Source organism: Salvia splendens, chromosome 20 (genome assembly GCF_004379255.2).
Source record: "Salvia splendens isolate huo1 chromosome 20, SspV2, whole genome shotgun sequence".
Lineage (NCBI taxonomy): Eukaryota > Viridiplantae > Streptophyta > Magnoliopsida > Lamiales > Lamiaceae > Salvia > Salvia splendens.
Window position 1 is genome coordinate 1,501,524 of NC_056051.1, and position 21,167 is coordinate 1,522,690.

The 21,167-nt window shown below is 34.6% G+C and overlaps 3 protein-coding genes and 1 long non-coding RNA gene across 6 annotated transcripts; 3 read left to right on the plus strand and 1 right to left on the minus strand.

Annotated features, from left to right (window-relative positions):
* The first annotated feature begins 603 nt into the window (after positions 1 to 603).
* LOC121782717 lies at positions 604 to 5,104 on the plus strand. The gene is made up of 11 exons (XM_042180666.1): positions 604 to 624; positions 2,082 to 2,139; positions 2,697 to 2,815; positions 2,904 to 3,051; positions 3,148 to 3,367; positions 3,440 to 3,500; positions 3,579 to 3,621; positions 3,724 to 3,848; positions 3,926 to 4,228; positions 4,295 to 4,504; positions 4,603 to 5,104. The coding sequence occupies exons 1-11, from the start codon at positions 604 to 606 to the stop codon at positions 4,888 to 4,890; spliced, it is 1,596 nt and encodes a 531-aa protein (XP_042036600.1). The 3' UTR covers positions 4,891 to 5,104.
* A 676-nt stretch (positions 5,105 to 5,780) lies between these two features.
* Positions 5,781 to 8,514, minus strand: LOC121782175 (hexokinase-2, chloroplastic-like). 2 transcript variants are annotated; one of them, XM_042179909.1, is made up of 9 exons: positions 8,133 to 8,513; positions 7,815 to 7,965; positions 7,564 to 7,746; positions 7,420 to 7,494; positions 7,173 to 7,328; positions 7,004 to 7,099; positions 6,776 to 6,906; positions 6,467 to 6,548; positions 5,781 to 6,306 (listed from the first exon to the last, which is right to left on the minus strand). In XM_042179909.1, the coding sequence occupies exons 1-9, from the start codon at positions 8,399 to 8,401 to the stop codon at positions 5,974 to 5,976; spliced, it is 1,476 nt and encodes a 491-aa protein (XP_042035843.1). In that variant the 5' UTR covers positions 8,402 to 8,513; the 3' UTR covers positions 5,781 to 5,973. The 2 variants fall into 2 exon arrangements, with proteins under 2 accessions (XP_042035843.1, XP_042035844.1); XM_042179910.1 differs by lacking the exon at positions 6,467 to 6,548 and having other exon boundaries at positions 6,172 to 6,306; positions 8,133 to 8,514.
* LOC121782190 lies at positions 6,207 to 6,786 on the plus strand. The gene is made up of 2 exons (XR_006046267.1): positions 6,207 to 6,342; positions 6,447 to 6,786. It is a non-coding gene; the product is annotated as an uncharacterized LOC121782190 (long non-coding RNA).
* Positions 8,515 to 11,199: 2,685 nt separating the features above from the next.
* Positions 11,200 to 14,700, plus strand: LOC121782183 (protein PGR-like). Of its 2 annotated transcripts, none has more exons than XM_042179923.1 (6): positions 11,200 to 11,349; positions 13,127 to 13,385; positions 13,493 to 13,606; positions 13,751 to 13,973; positions 14,130 to 14,378; positions 14,452 to 14,700. In XM_042179923.1, exons 2-6 carry the CDS (start codon positions 13,240 to 13,242, stop codon positions 14,581 to 14,583), a joined length of 864 nt encoding a protein of 287 aa, XP_042035857.1. In that variant the 5' UTR covers positions 11,200 to 11,349; positions 13,127 to 13,239; the 3' UTR covers positions 14,584 to 14,700. The 2 variants fall into 2 exon arrangements, with proteins under 2 accessions (XP_042035857.1, XP_042035856.1); XM_042179922.1 differs by having other exon boundaries at positions 13,207 to 13,385.
* The last annotated feature ends 6,467 nt before the right edge of the window (positions 14,701 to 21,167 follow it).

Below are 21,167 nucleotides of genomic sequence, written 5' to 3' on the forward strand. Positions count from 1 at the left end.
AGGAGTACTCCCTCCGTCCCAAGGAAGATGACCCCTTCATTAGGCAGCATGGAATTTTGATGCAACTTTATTTTGTATGTTAAATGAAGAGAGTAAATTAAGAGAAAGAGAATAAAGTAGAGATAAAAGTTTTCAAAGTTTTCACTTTAATAATGAGTCATCTTGATTGGGATAAATTAAAAAAAGTGGATCATCTTCAGTGGAACAGATGAAGTATTATTCTACATCGATTGTATAAAACAACAAAACACCATGTGTAGTTCATAGACTAAATGAAGTGCTTATCTTTTATATACTGGTCTTTAAAATAAAACTAAAAAAAGTGGATCATCTTCAGTGGAACAAATGAAGTATTATTCTACATTGATTGTATAAAACAACAAAAACAAATGTGTACTTCATAGACTAAATGAAGTGCTTATCTTTTTATAGACTGGTCTTTAAAATAAATTCTCATGTTTAGCTCTTTCTCATTATCATGATTCTATGTTTTGAAAACATTTGTAAATTTAAAAAATAATGAAAAGTATTCTAATGTTCAAGAAACGTTCCTATGAGAGTTGTGCCACATATCACTTCTATACGTGTGTGGGAGATAGAAAGATGTTGCATGCTGGCTCTAAGGTAAGCGGACCTATTAAATGTTCATGGGCCTCAAAGTTTAATGGGCTAAGAATGGTTATGGGCCACAAAGTTTAATGGGCTAAGAATTTAGGAGTTAACTTTTCAATGGATCGTTCATTTGAATATGTTGTGAGTTATGAGGTGATTGTAGATGGAGATCTCCATAAAGTGTCTCCATAAAGTGTATCTTTTATATCATCCAATTTCATTCATTTCCGTTGTAATTCCTTTTGTAACGATCAAGGACAAGAAACAACTATTGAAAGATTGATGAAGAATAAGGATTATAGCTTCTTACTTACGGACTCAATCTCACATCAACCGTGAGAACAACTGGTGTGAGGTATATAGACTAAATGGTCTCTCTATTCTAACAAGCTAGTCTTTTAGGCTGAATTCTCCTATTAGCTCTGATATAGAGATATACCAATATTTGTGGGGTAAGTTGTTGAATTACTCCATCTCATCCCTATTAGAAGTCTCATTCTGATCGGTACAGGGGTAATTGTTTGAGTGTATTATTTTATTGTTTTCAACAATGACATTTAGTGTAATAGGATGAAATTTAAGGACAAAAGTTTATTGTCATTTCTAGTACAGTATATTCCAAATGAGATTTTCGATGAGGACTAGACGAAAATGACAATAGATTTAAGATCTTATATGTATAATACAATTGGATGATTCACTTTTGTTCTTCGTCTGTCATCCATTATCAGCGACAACTATTGCACCGCCCCTATTTGTCAACCCTTTAATTTCGATGTACAATTTTAAAATCATTTTTTTCTAGCTTATCCTTTATAAGTATAGCAAATACACCTAGATTTCTTCTTCTTCAATATTTGGACCATTAAAAGAAGAACTTCAAATATTAATCAGATTCAAACACAAAGAAATGGAATGTCACAACTTGCCAACTTGCAAGGTTTCAAAAAAAAAAAATCAAATTGTATCCACTTGTTACTTATAAATTAAATCCACCCACTGATTTGAATCAAATTGGAAATTTCCAAGATCCATATCAACCAACTTGATCATCGTTATTCATATTTTATTCTTCGATCAATGCATGAACTGGGAAAAATCAGCCCCAATCACCTTTGCCATAATTCATCATTTCAAGTCTCTCATAACTCATAAGTGTGTTATTAGAAGCTAAATAAACATTCTATCACATTCTATCAACGCTTCACATAAAATAACATTGATACACTTTAATACCTACAAATAACGTTATACAATGTCCATACTCTTCATACATTCAATATAGATAAGTGCACATATTTTATTGATATTTTTCACTTTAAAATTTTTTTATGTGACCACTTTCAGCATTGAAGTTATTATACCATGAGCCCATATTTCTTCTATATTTCTTCTACAATATATTTGCCACTCATTAAAGAAAGGCTTCAAAATAGTAGTTAGATCACATAAAAAGAAATGGAATTTAGAATTTGACATCTCCACTTGTGGTGCTGTATGCCTCGATTCCGAGGAAGCTGCGGTCCGGTGCGTGGTTATGGGAGTTTCATGTTTATCGTAGTGTTAATTGTGATTTACTTTGGTTAATTGGAGTTTGTGGTTTGATCATTTTTTGGAAAAGTGGAGTTTCCTACTCATCTTCTTGTTGCTTTTCTGTGTACCTAATTCTTTTCTTACTGCCTTTTTGTTTCTTTACTGGCTTTTCTTGCTGGTGTTGGCAGAGGAAGATTCTCTATGTTGCTTTATCTGAGCTTGTGAGGAATGTACTTTGGAAAATGGAAATGATGTGAATTTTTATTTAACTCTTTTAGCTGTGGTGTAACTTTGACTCACTGACTTCTTCATTTGGTTTGGAAATATCCTTTTTTTTTTATGTTTTGAAGGGGTTTATTTTATTTTTTAGTTATCTTTTACTTCAACTTTTCTGTTCAACAGTTTCAGTAATTAGTTGTGTAGACTGTAGACAGAGTTGCTGCAATTGGTTGCTGAAGCATAAAGTTATTTCCTTTGTGAAATTGGCTTTTGAAGAGTATTTGGTTCAATGCTTTGAGTTTTGTATGAATCTCGTGTTTTCAATTCTGTAGCCATCAAAAAGCGGAGCCGTGAGTCCGTTACTTCACCGTTGCTAACTTCAAGGAAGCAACATGATGTGTCAACTACAGTTTATAGAAAAGATGGTGCAAAGAAATTCAAATTGAATAAGGTTGGACACTGCAGTTCTTAAACATTAAGCTGTATTATCTCATTTACAAAAAATAAAAATACAATTCTGTGTGGAATTACATTTTCAGAAGAAGAGACATATCACCAAGGACGAGGAAGAAGTGGCTGAAACCTTGTATGCTTTGGCTGGTATGTTCACTAATGCAAACGAGGCTGATCAGCAAAAAGTAGACGATGAGAAGCCCGAAATAAAATCTTCAGCTACTCTAGAAGAAGGTATCTCCATCAACGTTTCGAGTAGTACTTTTTTTTTTGTTGGTCAGTTTATGCTCTTGTCAAATACTTAATCATTCCAAATGCATCTTTAAGCAGATACCTGTCGGACACTACAAGACGAGACTAGAAAAATTAGCTCAGAAGTAACTCTTGGAGCTGATTGTCCTTCAATTTCAAATGTGGTCAATTTAACAGAAGAAGTCATATCCCAAACGTTAGGGGCTCGACAGCCTGTGCCTTTTTTTTCTTGCAAGCAGGCAGCGACCCCCAATGCTTATGGAGGCAAATCTGATTCTTGTCCGAGTTCCACTTTAAGGTGAAGTAAAATATTTCTTCACGCCGTTATTAGTTTAGCTATTTTATTCTTACAAAGTTTTTTATCTTGCAGACCACTAGTATCCGTACATGGCATCAATCAAAGTCATGAAGAGGAAATTCGCTTGGATCGGGTATGCTCAATATTTAATTTAAGGTAGTATCTTGCATCTAAATATATGTTTCTAAGACGATGTTCTCGAACCTTTCAGGTCACAGCTCCTGGATTGCAGTATGGCAAAAACAAATATAAGGGTAAGTAACATTCTCATTACCAGAAAGATTAGTTTTGGGTGCACGGATTGTGTACTTGTTTTGTTTGTATATTTATGGGGTATGTGTGTTTTCCAAATATAGATTTGTTCCCGTCACCCAACTTGTCTGCAATGCAAGCCGCGAGTTCTGAGACACACCGCTTGTTTGAGGGCACAATTTTTTCCTCTCAGCCTCATGTTGTTGAGAGCAAAATTAGTAGTGAAAAGGTACAAGCTTAAAGATAGTAGTTTGGAAATGGTTTGTTTGAACCCAACAAGCTAATTAGAACCTTTTAATGGTTCAGCATACTAGAGTTGCTACTGAATCGAACAATTCACGGAAGAGATGTTCAGCACACGTTTACATAAGTCGTCTCATCAAAGTCTTGCAAATATCAGACAGAAAAGAAGGATTGCCAGTGAAGCCTGCTCAACCAACAAATTTTCGAGGTTCAGACAACCAAATGGGGAGAAACGGTGACACATATTTTAGTGCCATCGACATAGATGCTGCTGAAAAAGGTTCATCGGAAAACCAAAATGGTTTCCTTTTGAATAAGAGGCCAATCCAAGATGAGCAGATGGCTTCTGAAACCTCTGCAAAGCAGGTGAGTTCCTTGCTGATGCCATCTGTATGAGAATCCGGCTCTGATCTGAATGCTATAATTTTGCAGGGATACGACTTTTTATCTTTGGGAATGGGGATTCGTGGTTTGGACACCAGTGAGAGTGCAAACGGAGCAGGATGTTTTCTCGAGCCTCCTAAACAGTACTATATGCCATACACGCAGTCACGAAACCAGTCCCCCATGCTTTATTCACTGCCCCGGAATGGCTATTCTTCGTCTCCGCACAGTCATAATTCAGCCTTGCAAGCACAACAGGTAGCTTGCTGATCGTCATTTTAATTCGGATATTGTTACTATTGGTGTTTCCTTTATAATAGTAATGACGAGAAAATCATGCTTGATCGATGCTGCAGCTCTCTCAGTATCATACCAGCAGTTTCACAGACAGAACAGGACAGTATGATAACAACACGGGAGGAGGTGGTGCGCTTCGCCTTCCAGACTGGAGAAACGGAGCTGTGCTGAACTCTCTGTTCCCACATCTGCATGCTGCTCTGGGCTCCAAGTTTCAACAGCTCCCACCTTCACAACAGCAGGTAATGGCTATCAACGCGTCGTTGCCTCTGAAGAGGCATCACAACCTTCCTTTGGGATTCGGGAGAAATGGAGCCGTGTTCCAACCTGAAAACATGCACCTTTGACATGGATAAGTAGTTACTATCAACATGCTTACTAAATATATCATCATTTGTTCATTATTTCTTCTCCATTTTGGTTCGTTTCCTGTTTACATCGACGACTTGTGACCCTCGGATGTACGAAACTTGAGTCTTGGAAAAATCTGCAGCAAATTTCCTTGACAAGGCTTGTAAATTTTCTGGAGATTTACTTCAAATTGAAAGAACACTGAAACAAGAGATTGCCCTACATTATTGGTTGAATTTTGATCTTATATTTTTCTTTTATATATTTCCAAGAGCAATTTTTCCTTTTTTTTCAAAGAGATAAAAGAAAAGCATAACTAATTGATCGAATGATGAAGTTGGATCTAGCTCGACAACTACATGCAACGATCCATCTCAAAGTGCACCGGCTCAATTTCGAGAATGTCAAAGTCGACGTGCTTCTCTTCGTGAAAATGAATTCAAAGCCAGCTCCAACGAGATCTTATCGAAGATATAGGGGCACATTCCATTGATTTCGACTGCGTAATTTTTAATTATGTAGTTTAAAATTTCTTTTTGTGTGATTTTCCTTGTTAAAATTATGTAATTCGGTATTTATTTGGGTTGAGGGTGGGATGATCTAGTAATTATTCGGTTGTATCTTATGAATAATTTAGTTGTGCTTAGGTTTTTATAGATCATAATTTGGTTGCACGTTCTTGAAAAAAATGGGATGAAAATTTATTGTCATTTTTACCTGAACTCGTTTCATTTTTTCAGAGATTTTCAAATTTTTTTTTCTGTTCAATTTTGATTCTAAAATTTAGGATAATTCGATTAATTAGGTCATTTTTGCAAAACTAAAACCCTTTTTTTATTTAATTTCAACATAAAACCAAACCAAAATTTGAATGCTACCTCACTCATCACACCAAGTTTATTGGTGTTCCTCATATATAAATAAGCATTCTTGATTTGGTAGCAGACAAGCAAAGAGAGGCCAATAAAAATGCAGTATTTCTTTCAATAGATAAGAAATTTTGAAGGCTGGAGTCTTTGTCAACCACTTGATCATTGTGGCTAACAAAACAAAGGCCCATACCATAGAGCTGCAAAAATTCAATGTGGATAGATGGAGTTAGTAGCAGCCAAAAGAGCAGCTCCAATACCAGATCCATCTTTAGAGTGTTGCACTATTATATTCTTCGAAATCTCGGGTCCTAAAAGCTCCGTCACTGCATCTTGAAGGTGCCGTCTATATTCGGGATAATGCTCATATAACCCTCCATCCATCGCCACCACCGTTCTCTTACCAAACACCGCACCTTTTGAATCTCCCTCCATCTTCTGGAGAATCCCCACGATTCCTGCCCCGGCCAACCGCCCCCCACGTTTTGCAATGGTCTCGCATACGTCTACTACTATCTTCCTTGACTCCAGTTTGGAATTCACCTGATGGATATGCACATATCAGCCGGGAAATTAGTAGTATGGCACCAATCACTAATAATAGCTTTTCATAATTCGATGTTTGTCGTTATAGGTTCATTATTTGATCAAAGTATGCCATATGATCAAAATTTTTATTGTAGAGCTGTAAATGGAGTTCTACCCCAGCCACGTCGTAGAGGATTGATCCAACGACTTCAAGATCTTTAGACGAGTCCTGTTGCATGGTGCATATGTCTGGTGTCCTACAAGGTATAGTTTGAGAAACATATTCAAGGGAAATTCTTCTCATAAGGTTATAGTTCTAAATCCGGTTTCTCAACGACACATTAATGCTTTGTGGCATACAAATCTCAAACTAAATGAAGATGATTTGGTAATGAAATTTGTAGAAATGTTGAAAAATACTCATCATAACAATATAACAATGTAACCTTTTTATTTTCCTTTTTAGTATACTACTATAATGTACCTGAGAGAAAACGGCATCTGTAGCTTTTCTGGTATGGAGTCACCGAATAATGTAGCATCTTTGGCCATTCTGTGCAACACTCGTCTAACAATCTCACCAAGATACATCCCAGAAATTGTTTTCTCAAATATCTGTTTGCCAATTTCGTTGTATAATCAATCAGGCAATGCACGGAACAGTAACACAACGAAAGGGAAAAAAAGGATGTGAACAGGGCTGGATGTCTACCTGTTGGCCGGGATTGATGCTCGCAGCATCCATTTCTCTGTCAAACTCGGTCAAGGGCAGACCCCTCGAGAATGCCCCCCATTCGGTGTTTATAATCTAGTGGTTAAACAACAAGAAGTATTCATAATGATATCACGAATCACCAACAGACGAACATATAGCCACATACCGTACTTCCACCTGCTGATTTGGGGGCGTGAAGCTTAGGTATGTTGTCCACGCGCTCCACGTAGGAGGCATTGGTCCCCGTTCCTAGAATGACCGCAACCATAACATTGTCATCCCAGTATCTAGCTCCGGCTAATGCTCCCACAGTATCATTGACCTAACATAACACCACACAAAAAAAAGCACTAACAATGAGCAAGAAGCCACACGTGTTTGCAAACGAGGCCACATCACGAATGACAATGTACCAGGGCAGAAACTCTCATATTCAAGCCCTGCCTTCCCATAGCCTCATTCAAGCAGGCAACTACATCTCTCCCTTCCTGAAAAGCAGTAAAAACAAGGTGAGACCGACCTTTCTTAACTTAGATCAATCGAGAATGAACACTCACAGTTCCGGAGACAGCAAAGCCTTTAGTCCATTTAATGAGAACGCCAGAGTTAATCGACGTCTGCTTCACTGCAAAGGAGAAAGTAAACCCCACTTCCCTCGTTCTTCCTGGGCGCGACTCAAACTTCCCGCCTTCCTTCTCAACGAATTTCGCCAGCTTAGACGCGATGAAATCGAAAAGCTCCTAAAAAAGCATGGTCATATATGATTATATAATTATCAGTGAATTAACCGAAGCAACAACGAACCAACCTCGGAAGTAGCAAACATCAATTCATGAGGGATGGGGACTTGATCGAATTCAGTCGCCACCACTCTACCTTCCTTCCCTCCCAATTGCACTCTCATCACTCGGAAATTCGTACCTCCGAGATCCAAAGCATAGTATAATCCATTCTCATCCCTTAATTCATCAAATTACCATTCCAAATCAATTAAGGATCACACTAGACATGTGCATTTTCAACAATTCAGCATAATTGCAACAGAATTAGGTCGAATGTAGCTCCGATTTGTTAAATTTCAGCTGAAAATCGAGGTAATAGGAAATGTAATTGTGACAATGCATACCCGGTGGGAAGGGAATCGACGAAGCTGAGGATCATTTTGAGATCAGAGGCGCCGTCGGCGGCCAAGCCGGCGCGCATGTCGGCGGCCATGGCGTGGGCGACTTGGCGCAGGAGGGGCAGGGGAGTGGCGCAGTCGCTGTGGAGCTTGGTGAGGATCGAAGCGGCAGAGACTGCGCTGGATGATCGCACCATCATCGCGACTCTCGGCCGCGGGGCCGATCGCGGTGAGTGGAGAGGTGGAACGGCGGATGTGGCGGTGATTACCGACATTTTCGGTTGCGATCACGAAATGTGTGGGGAAGAAGAAAGAGAAAAAGTAAGCTGCCAACTTGCTAGATTAATGGCGTGATCAACAGAGAACAACAGTCTCTTTGTTCAGACAAACTATTCTTCATGAACTATTCTCACAGTATAACTGAGAGTAAAATAAATAAATAAATAAATATAAATAAGGCTAAAATGCACTTAATAGTTGGAGAGTACTAATCCCTTGTGCACGAATAGGAGTTCCATGATTTTCGATAAAGTGGTGGAATATAAGTCTCACTTATATATATTAGTTTTAAATGATATATGTGCGAAATAAGTTAATAAAATGATGAACATGGACTCCTATTTGTGAACGGACCAGAATGGCAAAACGGAACTCCTGTTCGTTGACGGATGGAGCATTTTAGAACAAAAAAAATCCATAAAATACATATTCCCTTCAGTGAAATTATGTCAAAAAGATATTTTTAAAGTTTATGTAACGATATAGTAGAATCAAAGTTTATGTAGTAAAAATGTACTCCATTATGACTAAATAAAGTGTTAAATTAAATGTATAATCAACCCTTAACTAAAATTAATTGTGTACGGCTGCATAAGAGAGTCCTTTTTTTGCGTAAAATATTGATTTATTCAGTGTTTATATTTGAGATGTAATAATAAATTTCAGTGAGATTGCAGTTATTTGGAATGTCTTGAATTTCTATTTAATTGATTACAAATAAATGACTTGACATTTTTCTTTTGAGATTTTATTTGTCAAAATTGAAGTGAAAGTATACTTTACGTGCATTTATATGTTAATGGAAATGAAGAAAAAATTTTCTCGGTTTAATAATTTCAGAAATGTGTAAATCGTTTGAGTGTGTATTTCTGTATGCAGTGTTTATGATGTGTAGATTAAAATACAATCAAAATTAAAGAAAATTCAATGATTGATTTAGAAATTGTGTGTAAACAAGAAACTTTGTCATGTACTAACATAATAGGGCGGAAAATACGATGCTAAACATAACTCAAATGAGCGTTATTAACTTTTTATTATCCACTAAATTAGGATGTTAGTGTAGTATTGTACTCCACTTATCTGAATAGTCCGCTAATTTAGAGAGTTGAAATTGAAATTATTCATCTAATTAAATTAGTCTTTAAAATGAATTAATTTTATGTGTAACTATTGTGACATTGTTTATTCTTGTAAGTTGTATATTTAGCAAATGATTCTACATTTTAATGATAATTTTGATAAAGTAAATAAATTTATACAAAAATAAACTGAAACATGTCCTTTAATTCATGGTCATTATAAGAAATATTATTAATATTAACATATGTTTTAAAATTTATTAAATGTATTAATATTATTTAAAATTTACAAATTTATACTCTCTTTCCTTTCTTGTCTATTCCATAAATATAGTAACTTTCTATTTAAGGAAATTTATTTACTCTAATAAAGTGAGACTCATTTTCCACCAATACACTTTTCTTTCTATATATCTCTTACTTTGCTAATTTTATGTACTATTAAAATCCATGTCATTTCAAAAGTTTATATTTTTAGGGGATGGAAAGAGTATCATCTTTTAACTTGTTTTAATCGTAACATAATCTTATGTTGTAAACCCATCATACATTTCCACCTCATTCATCAAAACAGGTCCTTAATCTGCATAGTAATTAAGTTAATTAATGGAGTATTAGCATTGTAATCAACACCTACAGTCCTACAGTATTGATAGACAATCTAGCTTAGCTTACCCCACTACAGCTTGAATGCCATACAAATGTCGTCCAGTTGATACTAACTTATTTACAATATAATCAAAATGTTGAAATTTAATTACTATCAGTATCTTATAAAAATTTATGCATACGTCATTATAGAGAGTTGAGACTTGAGAGCATCTCCAATTATTTATACAACACTCAAACTCATTTTATTGTAAATGTCACATCAAATATGATTTTACTCCAATCATTTACACTAAACTCAAATTTAAAAGAATATTCTCTATATTATGCATTTTTTTACTTACAAAATTTGAAAAACTTTTGAATTTGAGTTTAGTATAAACCTAAAGATAGATATTTTTTAAAAAAAAAACTAAAAATGGAATTGGTTTTGGAGAACTATTGGAGCTAATTATCTATCCTATTTTAGATTTTAGTATACACTCGGAGATGGTCTGAATATATTTTTATGTATCATGTAAGTCATATAGGCATTAATTTTTTTATGGGAGTAGTACTCCACTATCCATGTTAAAAGAATCAATTTATTATTTTAAAAAGTTTTAAGTTATTTTATTTTTGGTAAAAAGTAACCATTTCTCCTACTTTATTCAAATTATATTTAATACACTATTTTTAAACAAAACGCCTCCATTAACAAGAAATAAATGGAGTATCATTTTTTTCCCATGAACTTATAGCTAATAGTTTTGGCGACGCAATAAATAATTCTATGTCCATAACTCCATATATAAGTAATACTAGTATGTAAACTCATACAATGAAATAAGTAGATTAAAAAAACAACATATAATTGAAACTTATACGGTATTGTCGAATGTCGATTATTAAAATTATACGTATGCTATAAGCCAAACAAATTTTAATTTAAACAAGTTGTTGTAATTTAGTTCATCTGGTTAACAATTCAAACATTTCTTCATGTGGTCTAAGTTGGGCAACTAGAAATAAGATAATACGTCTAATAAACGTGATTAATAATAAAATAAATATAGTAAGTCATTTATGAGGAATACGGAACTGGTCAAAATGAGCAGCTGCGATTGTACAAAGAGAGCAACTCTAGTGAGTTTAGACTTCAGGAGTTAGACGGAGCAGTATTAAATTAAGAGGGGAGGTTCGCTTCCCATTCAAAACCGTCGAAAACAGAGTTCAAACTTCATTCATCTACACAATTTTCTTCATTTTTCGAGGTAAAGCTTCAGTCTTTATTCAATTGGATGTGGATGTGAAGAAACCCTGCTTAAATGATCGAGGATCAATCAAGTGGGGAGTAGTTATGTTTAAGATAACAAGTTAAAATTAGGGCTTCAAACTATTGTGGGATTTGTTTTTCTGATTGAATGTTGCTGTTTAAGTTGGGTTCCTAAAACGATGCAGAAAGTGACTAATGTAATCCATCTTAGTTGTGTAGGCTTTATTATGTAAAAGGCATTAATTTGTTTTGGATTATTTGATGTTTTCTATATGTCCGTACAGTTTCTTTGTGTTGGATAACCTGTTATAGTACTTTTTGATCACCCGGGCGGGCCTAAGGGCATCCGCAACGGGTCTCGTTGCGGTCCCTGTCTCGTCTCGGAGAGACGAGACGGCAGCGAGACAGCGTTGCGGGCTCCGTCTCGTACCCAGCCCGTCCGCATCCCGTCCCGTAACTCGTCGCGGAGAGACACTTGGCGAGCTGCGGTTCGGGCGTCATTTATTTCCGTTGAAAATGCATTTTTTATTATTATTTTTTTTTAAATTCAGAAAAATTCGAAAAAATTAAAAAAAATCCCAAAAATTATACTAGCCGTTTATAGCCGTTTTTACAAATTTTTTTATTTTTTTAAGCCCCCAATCACTTTTATAAATATCAAATCATTCCTACAAATTAATCCACAAAAAAAACTCTCTATTCTCACCCAAACACTCTACATTATTCATCTCAAAACATTATTCTTCTTCCAAATTTAACTCATTCATGGATCCATTTGAGCAAATGCGTCGAATAATGGAAGAATCGCTAGCAGAAGATCGACGTCGGGAGGAGGAGGAAGTCGCGGCGCCTCAAAGGCGATTCTGGACTTACATCCATCGTAACCGGGAGGAAGCCGCCGCAAGGTTGGTACGCGACTACTTTTGTGACAACCCGGTATGGGGAGACAAGTGATTCTACCGCCCACGCCCAACTCCAGGAGGATCTAATGGAGTACATTTGGGCTAAATTTGGCAACCAGTAGACGCACATGATCGCAATTAGACAACTCTTTCTTTTGCTTCTTTGTGTTTTGAGATTTTGAATTTAGAGAGAGTGAGCGGAAGATTTTAAATTATGTATTTTTTATTTATTTTAGATTTATTAATGTGGTTTTTTATATTTTTTTAGAGATTTTTATGTTGTAATTTTATTTTATTTAATGAAGTATTTTTATTAATTGAATTTGTTGAAATAAAAATAAAAAATAAAATTGAATGAATAGTTAAGGGATGAGATGGTTAAGAGATGGATGGTTGTAGGTACGGTCTCTTAGTTAAGAGATGAGATGAAAAGTACAATGGGGCCCATGAATAGTGAAGAGATGAGACGGTTAAGAGACAACATTGTGGATGACCTAAGTATTTATGTCGTTTTTAAGAGGAAGATTAAAATTTTCAGCTGACTGTTGATGGCAATGCTGGACCATGAAATTGAAAGTACTTTTGAGTTTCATTTCCTCTCAAATTCCGCCACTCGTATTTGGGTGCCGTTTTACTGGTCTGTGGTGTTAAACCTATTGGTCTAATAGCAGTTCTGCATAACCAATCTGTTGAACTAGAATTGTGGTATATTAAAAGATAAACAAGCTGAATAGAGTAGCATCAAAATTTATTACCTATGGTATACCATGTAGTATATGTGTCCTAACTCTATCTCGGAGTTATCTAACCTAAAATGTGTGTTCTTATCATGGTTTTGCTTTTATCTATAATTATTCGTGCTCTGTTTCGCAGTTGCATTTGAGTCATAAGAGTAAAGAGACAGTGATGCAGAAAAGCTTTCACTAATCCGGAATTTTTATTTTTGTTCTTAGCCTCTCCCAACGTTGGACGAGTCGACTTGTGATATGGAAAGAAATTTAGTACGGCTATTGGTTGCAGCAGTTCTTTCAGCTGCAATTTCCATCAGGTCATATAGAAAGAAGTCCCTTGACCTTTCTGGAGCTCTTTCTGGTTTTGTTGTTATGACGATTCATTTTGCCGTCAATTACAGGTATCCGCATATCTTCTCCTATATTTGGGAACATCTTTGACATGCCTGTGCTTGCCTATAATATCTTATCTCTCTCTCGTTTTTTCGTGGTATTTGCATTATTGTAGGTTTGGTGCTCTGTTACTTGCCTTCTTTGTTTCTTCTTCACTGTTAACGAAAGTCGGAGAGGACAAAAAGAAGAAAGTTGATGCAGATTTTAAGGAGGGTGGCCAACGCAATTGGTATCTTTCCATGCTCTCTCAAATATAAATGTTATGTGCATATAAGTTGCTTCATAACTTCACTGTCACCTAGTTAATGTGATTCAACTTTTTCTCTCTTCTTTCATTGAGACTAATAACTCCAATTTTGTCTTCATTTTACAGGATACAAGTTTTTTGTAATAGTGGTATAGCAACAATTTTAGTCCTGATTGCTTGGGCACGAGTGGGCATGCAGGACTTTTGCCTTAATTCGAAAGAATCGCGTCTCATGACATATCTAGCTGGTGGCATTCTCGGTCATTACTGTTGCTCGAATGGAGACACATGGTCGTCTGAGCTCGGGGTTCTCAGTGATGAGCAACCAAGGCTTATTACAAACTTCAAGGTGAGCAACCACGGCTTATTACTCATGCTTTACTGTTAGAAATTCTTATGTGTTACTGCTTAATTTTGTCTGTAATTGAATTTGAAGCTCAGCACGTCTATTTGGCTTCCTTAAGGTTCGTTTCATAGTGTCTTACCCTCTCTTTCGTTTATACAGCCTGTTCAGAAGGGTACTAATGGTGGCGTGACGAAGGCAGGATTTCTTGCTGCTGCAGCTGCGGGCTCTGTGCTTGGACTTACATTTGTTATCTTGGGATTTCTGACTACCAACTGCACTTTCAATGTAGCTATGAAGCAGCTATTGTTGATACCAGTTTCAGCTCTTTCGGGATTGTGTGGAAGTGTTATCGACTCTTTATTGGGAGCAACCCTCCAATACAGTGGTTTCTGCAGTGTCCGAAAGAAGGTGATATTCCGATCTTAACACAAATTTGTTGCAACTTGTGTTAAGTATAAGTTATTTGATCCTGGCATTGCAGGTTGTGAGTAAAGCTGGACCGACGGTGAAGAGGATATCGGGTCTTAGCATACTCGACAACAATGCAGTGAATTTTGTGTCGATTCTGTTAACGAGTACGCTGACTTCCATAGCTTGTTCATGCATATTCTGAGGTCTGCACTCACACAAATCACAATTAGATGGTAAAGATCTTGAATTCCATGTGTAACTAATAATGTTGGAGCATGATTTCAATCAATAAAATGTTTTTGCAATCCTCATATGCAAATGCATGCAAATGCAGGTTGTCTCTCTTACTTTATGTATAATTTGTAATCTACTTGGTTTTTTTTTTCATTCCAACATTACAATGAACCATCATGGGTTTATATCAATGCCATAAACCAGACAACCCCAACAGAAAAATGGATCATACATTCGGCTTCTCATTCATACTTCTTGTTAAAAACAAAAGACAATAATATATATAAATAGTACTCCTCTGATCATGAACAATGGTCTAATTTTGTCATTTAGAATGTTATTTCTAAAATGAAAAAGCTTCTCATTCATACTTTACCCAATTTTTCTTACTCTCTCCACGTAACACACGTGATAAAATTGCATAAAACTCCATGCCGCCCAAGGAAGGGGTCATCTTCCTTGGGACGGAGGGAGTATTTTTTTTACGTAACATCCACAATATATCATTCATAGCCAAACTTAATCAGAAACAATTAATAACAAAATTCGTAGAAAAATATGGAAGTAGCATAGCATCTATTTACAAAGTTAGCGAGTAAGTCATCGGCACCACCATCCTGATTCACATCCATCGAAGCGCCGAGTCGATCCACGTTTGGCGGCAGCACCAAGGTCGGGCAGGAAAAATGACCCCAGCACCGGCGTTGAAGCTATGATGATGGAGGGAAGTTGTTAACAATATATAAAATCAAGAAATATTGGTCCGTAAAACTACGAATTTAATCCCAATTCTGAAAATCTTATGAACTTTAAAAATGGAGTGGAGTATAAAATATCACAAATTTTATATTTGTGTATTATTTTACGCAACGAATCAATTGCTATAGCTGACTGATATACGTAGTTTATTTTATCCTACTTTACACAGCTAAAGCAATGTTACTTTCTATATATGTGGCTTTTTTATCTTGCTACCTCAAACTTCAAAAACGGTTCAAAATAGCATAAGCATTTTACTGTTACACACACAGAATAGTTTTCACCCAGAATATCTTATTAATGTGATATTTTACCACGCAGAATAAGTTTTGCAGATTGAAAATAACGCATTAAGGCCATGTTTGGTTGGCGGGAAAGTAAAGTTGGCAAGGAAATGATTTCCTGGGAAAATGAATCCCGGGAATATGATTTCTAATAACTTTACTTTTCTGTGTTTGGAAAATATCAAGATTTGAAAGTATATATATTTGATTTAAACACTAAAATAAAAATATACTTATCATTTTTTATTTATAAAAATAATAATACATAGTATTTAATAAATTATTAATTACAAATGAAAATAATTATATTATTTATTTATTAATTATGATGGATAGTTTAAATATGGATTATACATCATAATATAATAATATAATAATAAATAAGATTATTATTATTACTATTATTATCATTATTTACTTAATTTTAATTGAATAAATTTTATAATTTAAAATTTCACTACAATTTTATTGTTAATTACTAATTTATAAATTAATAATTATTATATTATTATATAATATTAATTATATTTAATTATTTAATAAATTATTATTATTATTATTATTATAGAAATAAAAATAAATATTAATAATATAGTTATAATTATGATAATTTGAATTATAGTTATTTATTATCCTAAAATTAAGTATGGTTTATACTTTTAAATTATTTTTAAAACATTGTAATAAATAATAACAATAATAATGATAATAATAATAATAATAATAATACTAATAATAATAATAATAAACTGTACTAAATTGCATTAAATATGTAAGAATCCTAAAACTGGGAAAAAGAATACCTAAGAAAAGTTAGGATTCAGAATCCTGGAAAGTTGTACTAACTTTCCTTGTTTCAGGATTTTGATTACTTTCCCAGTTTGATTAAAAACGGAAACAAACACGGGAATTTAAAATTTAAGGAATCGGATTACTTTCCCAGACAGAATCCTGGCAACCAAACATGGCCTAAAGGTAAAGTTTGTGATATTTTATCCCTAAAATTAATGCTAAAATAATCTTATTTTTTATGTTTATTTTTCTCTACAATGTAATACTACTACTTATTAAAATTATCTTAGCAATATATATGATCCAATGAAAATCAAGAAATCAGATCAAGAAATAGATTTAGAGAGGGGGCAGGTTTTGGCTGCTAGTATAGGAATTATAAATAAAATTAAAATGATTGAGAGGTTTGTGCAGTCTTTCACATGGGTTCCTGACCAGATGTTTAGGATTTAATAATCTTTATAGACATTTGAAATAGTAGGTAAATACATTTGAAGCTTCTTTATCTTATTATCTGTGGCAGTTGAATAAATAGAGAATGAAATAAAAAAAGAAGCATTTATTCTTTAGTTTGTGGAATAGGGCAAAAGCCTATAATTCGTGTGCAAAAAGAAGAATTAAACAGCACACGGATAGCACTACGATTGCTTCGCTGCACCCTATCTCAATTCTCAACTAATATTCTATATATACGGCAATATTAAGTATTAAATTTATTTTTTTATTTTCGTGAGAATCCATAACTGTTATGTTTACAAACCCAATAAATTAACTTTTTCTACGAGTTGCACCGATAGAAAATTCGTGTGAAAATTCGTCAATAGCTCGTGTGAAATTCGTCAATAGCTCATGTGAAAATTCGTGTGAAAATTAACTTTTTCTACGAGTTGTCACATTTTAGGATTTAAGAAATGTAAATGGCTAGAAAATATCATTTAATTTATGAATGTGGATAAACAATATATAACTCAAAGTTAAGTCCAACCCATCCCTCACTTAATAATAATTAAACACGACGACCTTTTCTATCTTTTAATTTTTAAATTCATTTCTAGAAAAGTAGAATACCCATTATTGCGTCGTTAAGACAGAACGAAAGTTTGAACTGAAAGCCAAATACCTGTCTCCTCTCTAAATCAAAGACCATTAATATGCTAATACTTAATTGACCCCCAAAATACTACTGCTAACAAAATATAATTAAATGTACATTATTTGATTATTAATTGTGTGACACAGAGATTATTTTGATCGTGCTTTTGTCCTGATAACTTGAGTAAAATGATGAAGTGCGTCATGCTTCTAGTATAAGCAATGTACTAACTTTTACTTGTGTGCAAAAACTGTAAAACAAATTTACTGTAGTGTGTATTGTTATTTTACAACTGTATTAAATCCTTATTTCTTTTAATATGTCATAAATTAAAATGATACTTTAATTTCATACAACCATGATGGAGAATTGATAACGTTCAAATTCAGCAAATTAAGGTTTGTTTATTATAGTTCTCTCCTAAATTTAGAAGATTGGAAATCGGGACACACTTAGGTTTCAACAGGACCAAGTACTTAAAATAGAAATTACTTTTACACAAAAGTGTCTCCTACATAGGGATGTCGATGTAACCCGAACCCGTGGGCCGGCCCGAATAACCCGATAAAAATACAAGGTTAGGGTTATAATTTCGCAGTCCGAATTTAAAATCGGGCCATTCGGGCTGACCCGTTCGGGTTGTCGGGTTAGGCGGGCTAACCCGTTCGGGTTACGGGTCGGCCCGTCGGGTTGAAGGCTTCTGCACAGCGAGCAATTCTGTAACGGTCATAACTTTCTCTACAAAGCTCCGATTGAGGCGTGCAATATATCCACGCGAAGCTCTTTCGAAGACGAAGAGAATGATATGTATTAGAGGTTTATCAGACTTCAAAATCGCGAGAAACATTGACTCAAACAAGGCTGCTGCACATCCACATATTTTGTGTACATTTTCTAATCAATTTTCTATCATTTCTCAACAAACATGTAAACTTACCAAAATATAGAAATATAATCAAAATCATCCAAGACAACCCTCTAAACCATGCAAAATCCAAATACGTCAACCGACTATATAAGATCACGAAAAAAATCTCCATGTGGTTCATGGATTCATAAATACTCGTATATAAAAGCTTTCTTTTAGTATATTTCCAATATAATAGTGCAAAGTGTTTTGACGCCGCTTCATCATTGAATTATGCGTACTTTGATGATTCTTAAAACAAAGATAAATTATTATTTGACTTATTTACAGCTGGAATAAATTAAATTTGACCAATCATAATTCAAGAAAACTTAGAGTTAATCAAATTAGCTAGCATCTTGATAATTCACTCTTTAACAATTCAAAATATTTTTGTTACATCTACGATGCATCTCTCACGTTATGAAAATTTTATTTAATTTTCTACGAATTGATTTATGTTTGAATTTTGAAACAAAGTGTTGATTTATGTTTTAAATACATAAACATAAACATACTATTGATAGATATTTTGTAAATAATTATGTAATGAATAAGTTATTTAAATTTAAATAACTTAATCTTTTTTAAAAATATTAAAGAAAATTAAAAATATGTATTTCATTGTTGAATGATTAATTAAAAATATGTATATAAAATACGTATTATTTTTTGAAAATATTAAAAGAATTAAAAATACGCATTGGCCCGAATAACCCGGTGGGTTAGCCCGAAACCCGAAGGGTTAGGGTTAGGGTCGAACTTTTATAACCCGAAAAAATCATAACCCGAATAGCCCGTACCCGAATGGCCCGACAACCCGAACGGGTTGGCCCGATTGACATCCCTACTCCTACATATGCTATTGATGTTTCATGAATAGCATCCACAATGGGGCATCCTATGCTCTGTCACATCATTATTTTATCCTCTTATCCTTCCACTTACAGTGGAACGTCCTAATGTCCGTCCTATAGTTTTAACTACTGTTTTGTTTAATTAATTTTATGTTTTCAAATATGTCATGCAAAATAATTAAAAAAACACCACGATTTAAAGGCAAATCCTACATTCCATAATTAAAAAAAGGTTACAAGAGTTAGAAATAAAAAAACAAGTTCACTACAGATAAAAAGAGCATACTCTACATCATTCCCAACTTGCGGCGCAGGTCATCGATCATCCACTTGAGGTATTCGGCTTCGCCCGGGTCCTCGCACTGCCTGAGGGCGTGGTGCGTGTCCAACAACGTCCTCCGGTTGGCGGCCACCACTAACTCCGCGTAGGCATGTCCCGCAGCCGAAGTCGGGGCTGGGGTCGGGGTCGGGGCCTGGGAGGATGTCGCCTTCGCCTTGCCCCTGTTCTTGGCAGCCTTACTGCCAATGGGACGCCGGGAGGACATCGGTGTGCCGGAACTCTCATCCTCATACATCGGCTGGTTGAGGTCCATCGGAGGTGCGCCGCTGTCGTTGCTCGCATAATCACTGGGCGGCAGTGTTCTTAATCTCCGTGCCGAAAAGAAACGCTTTCATTACTATAGAACGGATGGAGTAGTACTTAATGTTCTAGAAATAATTTAGTCCAAAGTATACGTTATTTAAAGTTGGATGAGCAAATGCAAATAAGGTCGCTTTCGCGTAAACATCTGCTAATGTTCATATATGCATGGGTAGTTACAAGGAGAGTTTGGTAACTAAGATAAATTAACAAATAAAATTTAAAGAAGTAAATAATTTAGATCAACCTTACGTCTACCTAAGTTTTTTTATTCAAGCAAATTATATTTGTTTCGAGCTCAACATTTTTTGGCTTTTACCTCAAACATTCGATTTTCGGGTACCTGACCCGTTACGATGGAAAGTATATGGAAAAACTATTAATAAAAAATTAAAATATCTCTGATACGAGCAAATACTGTCTAAGTTTGCTCCTAGACAAGAGCCTAAAGTGTTAAAGTAAAGTTGAAATTGGCTCCTAAACATGAACAAAAATTGTCAAGAACGTATGAAAGGCTTTTGAGACAAGTCAAAAGTGTTAATAGAAAAACTAAAATAGCTGCTTGATTGAGTCTAAGCATTCAATAGAGATTAACCGAGCTCCTTGTTACAAGAATGAAGAAATTAAAGATTTGCAAGTTAAATATCGAAAAATCTTAATACTCAATTTGAAGGTGAGTGATGGAAATAAGCTAATATTAGGGGATTTCTACCTAATCAGAGTGAAGTCTAAATCAATTAAATATCGTTCAAGGTTTTTTGTAAACATAGAAAATAAAAAATTTCCAATATAGTCTATTTTATCTTTTAATTGCTGCATTTTAATATTGTTTTATTTGAGAAACGATTAGTACTAGAATAGAATATCAAAATACATACCATGAGCACCCGAATTAAAACCATAATACCACATTAAAAACAATGTAGTAGTATTAAAATTTGAAAATTATGTAATATAGGAAATTTCGACTAATTATGTCTACCTATCAATTTCTGAGCCAGCACTATGTGATTCAAATATTTACACTTTGGGCAATCGTGTTGCATTTTGCGATCAAGAATATTTTTATCTAACTCATTTTACCTATAATTTTTAAACAAACTATAATATTTTCACGAAGAACCAAAAAACATTGCAGGATTAGACCATTCGTGATTTCATAAATCAACCATGCGAAGATGATATATTGTGCGTAAATTAAATGTGACTTTTAAATCTTA